This window comes from Frankliniella occidentalis, unplaced genomic scaffold, assembly GCF_000697945.3.
Source record: "Frankliniella occidentalis isolate FOCC.00 unplaced genomic scaffold, Focc_3.1 Scaffold3516, whole genome shotgun sequence".
NCBI classification, from domain to species: Eukaryota; Metazoa; Arthropoda; class Insecta; order Thysanoptera; family Thripidae; genus Frankliniella; species Frankliniella occidentalis.
Genome location: NW_026270573.1, coordinates 1 through 1,880, shown reverse-complemented (window position 1 = coordinate 1,880; position 1,880 = coordinate 1). Strand labels below are relative to the sequence as shown.

The following is a 1,880-nucleotide window of genomic DNA, read 5'->3' as shown; positions in this document are numbered from 1 at the left end:
TCCCTCCCTCCCTCCCTCCTCCCTCTCCCACACTCCCCGTGCAGGGAGTCGGCCGTGGCCTCGCCTCTCCAGTACATGCTCTGGTGGAGTGCGCGCCGGGACGCTAGGCAGCCCATCGAACACAGCCTCACCTTGCTCCGCGACCTTGCCGTCGGCCTTGTCCGGGTCGACGAAGCCCCTGTTCTTGAGCTGGATCAGTAGGCTGAGCAGGTCGGGGCGCTCCACCTTGTTGTTCTCGCGGTAGTCGACGGTGTCGCTCACGACGTCGAGGAAGAACTTGGTGGTGGCCGGGCTGGTGCTCCTGATGCTGAAGGCCTCCATGAAGCGGCGGGCGAAGAACGCGAGCAGCGAGCGCAGCGCGTTGGTCAGGTTGGGCTTCACGGCCTCCTGCGCGGCCGTGAAGAACGCCGACTCAGGGTTCTTGACGACGTTGCTCTCGATGCCGAACACGACCGAGGCGATGGTATCCACGAACAGGCGCATCATGAGGGTGCGCGAGTCCTCGCAGTGCGAGCCCCCGTTGGCGGCGATGCGCTCGTCCAGGTAGTCCTGCATGGGGACGAAGCCATCCAGAGTCACGCGAGGGGCTCAAATTGTGCCGTGTGCGTGAAGGTTGTACACACAGAAAATGGTTCCATTGAATTAACAGGGAATCCCTGAGATTAATGAAAATTTAAACAATGGAAAATAAGACAGAATTTTTCGCAACTTTAAGCGATTTTCCAATACCCAATTGGAATTTTCCCCTTGAATGAATCAAATTTCATTGGGTCAAGAGAAAAATGCTATCACATAATATGTCATTCTATTGAATCGACGGAACCGTTTTCTGGGTGTTAATCAGCTTGTTGGTCTGTGACTCACAGAGAGCTGGTAGGAGCACTCGCGGATGGTCTCGAACATGTACTTGATCTTGCCGGAGGTGAAAGCGGGCGCCAGCTTCACCCGCAGGGTCTTCCATGGCTGTCCGGACTGGAAGAACAGGTGCGTGGCTAGGGGGTCCACGGCGGCGTTTGAAACCGAGGCCCCGATACCGCGCCCGTTGAAGTCCTGTAGGAAAGACACACACACACACACTCACATGAGAGGGCGAGGCTGACTTGAGTGCTTCTTCAGTCTGGGCGGACTGATCTCCAGGATGATAAATCATGACAATCACAAGAGATTCATTTCCCACTCCCCGCCTCCTGCCCCTCCTGGACCACATTGGAACTCTCCTGTCCAGCTCGCCTGCCGTTCAGTCGGGCTAGCATTCGGTCACCTGGAACTCCTTGATGAGGACGTGCTTGATGATCTCCGTGTCGTGGAGGTGCAGCAGGGGGCTGCCGAACATGTACGTGCCGGCCAAGGGGCTGTCACGGTACTCGTTGTAGATGCGGTCCGTCACGTCGCCCATGTTCTCCTGGCCCAGCATCACCTTCAACAACAACAAGCCGAGGACGTGAGCGTCAGCGGTCGCGCGTCGCCGAGGAGGTGACGAAGGTGAGGGTGAGTCTGTTCACCTTGGGCACGTTGAACGCCAGGACGGACGCCTTGGGGCCGGGCACGCCCTTGCGCTTCCACGTGGAGTAGCGACGCTCCAGGAACAAGTAGAGCGCCCCGGCCAGCAGGGCCACCACGGACACCAGGACGAGCACGAGCATGTCGGCGGCCGTGTGTTTCTTGTCGTTCGCGCACTCTGTGGCACTCCGCGGCGGTGCGTCAGTCACTGGCCGCGACCGCCATCGAGCGCGGTTTATAATACGTCCTCAAGAGACGCCGCCGCCGGCCGGCCGGCCGCTGGCCAGACCCGGCGCTTCGTCGCGGCTGCGACGCTGCGTCTGGGTTCGCGTGGCGAGGAGAGGAGGGGGGAGTTGGCGCCGGGCGGGAGGGCGGGCGGG

The 1,880-nt window shown here is 60.3% G+C and overlaps 1 protein-coding gene across 1 annotated transcript in view; it reads right to left on the bottom strand.

Moving 5' to 3' along the window:
- Positions 1-1,741, bottom strand: part of LOC113215010 (cytochrome P450 6k1) — a 3,831-nt gene extending 2,090 nt beyond the window's left edge. Inside the window, exons 1-4 of the mRNA XM_026434554.2 lie at positions 1,503-1,741; positions 1,262-1,417; positions 865-1,050; positions 132-549 (exon numbers count right to left, since the gene is read on the bottom strand). Of these exons, the coding sequence (XP_026290339.1) occupies positions 132-549; positions 865-1,050; positions 1,262-1,417; positions 1,503-1,643 (901 nt within the window). The 5' untranslated portion in view covers positions 1,644-1,741. The remainder of the gene's footprint in view (positions 1-131; positions 550-864; positions 1,051-1,261; positions 1,418-1,502) is intronic.
- Between the last annotated feature and the right edge of the window lie 139 nt (positions 1,742-1,880).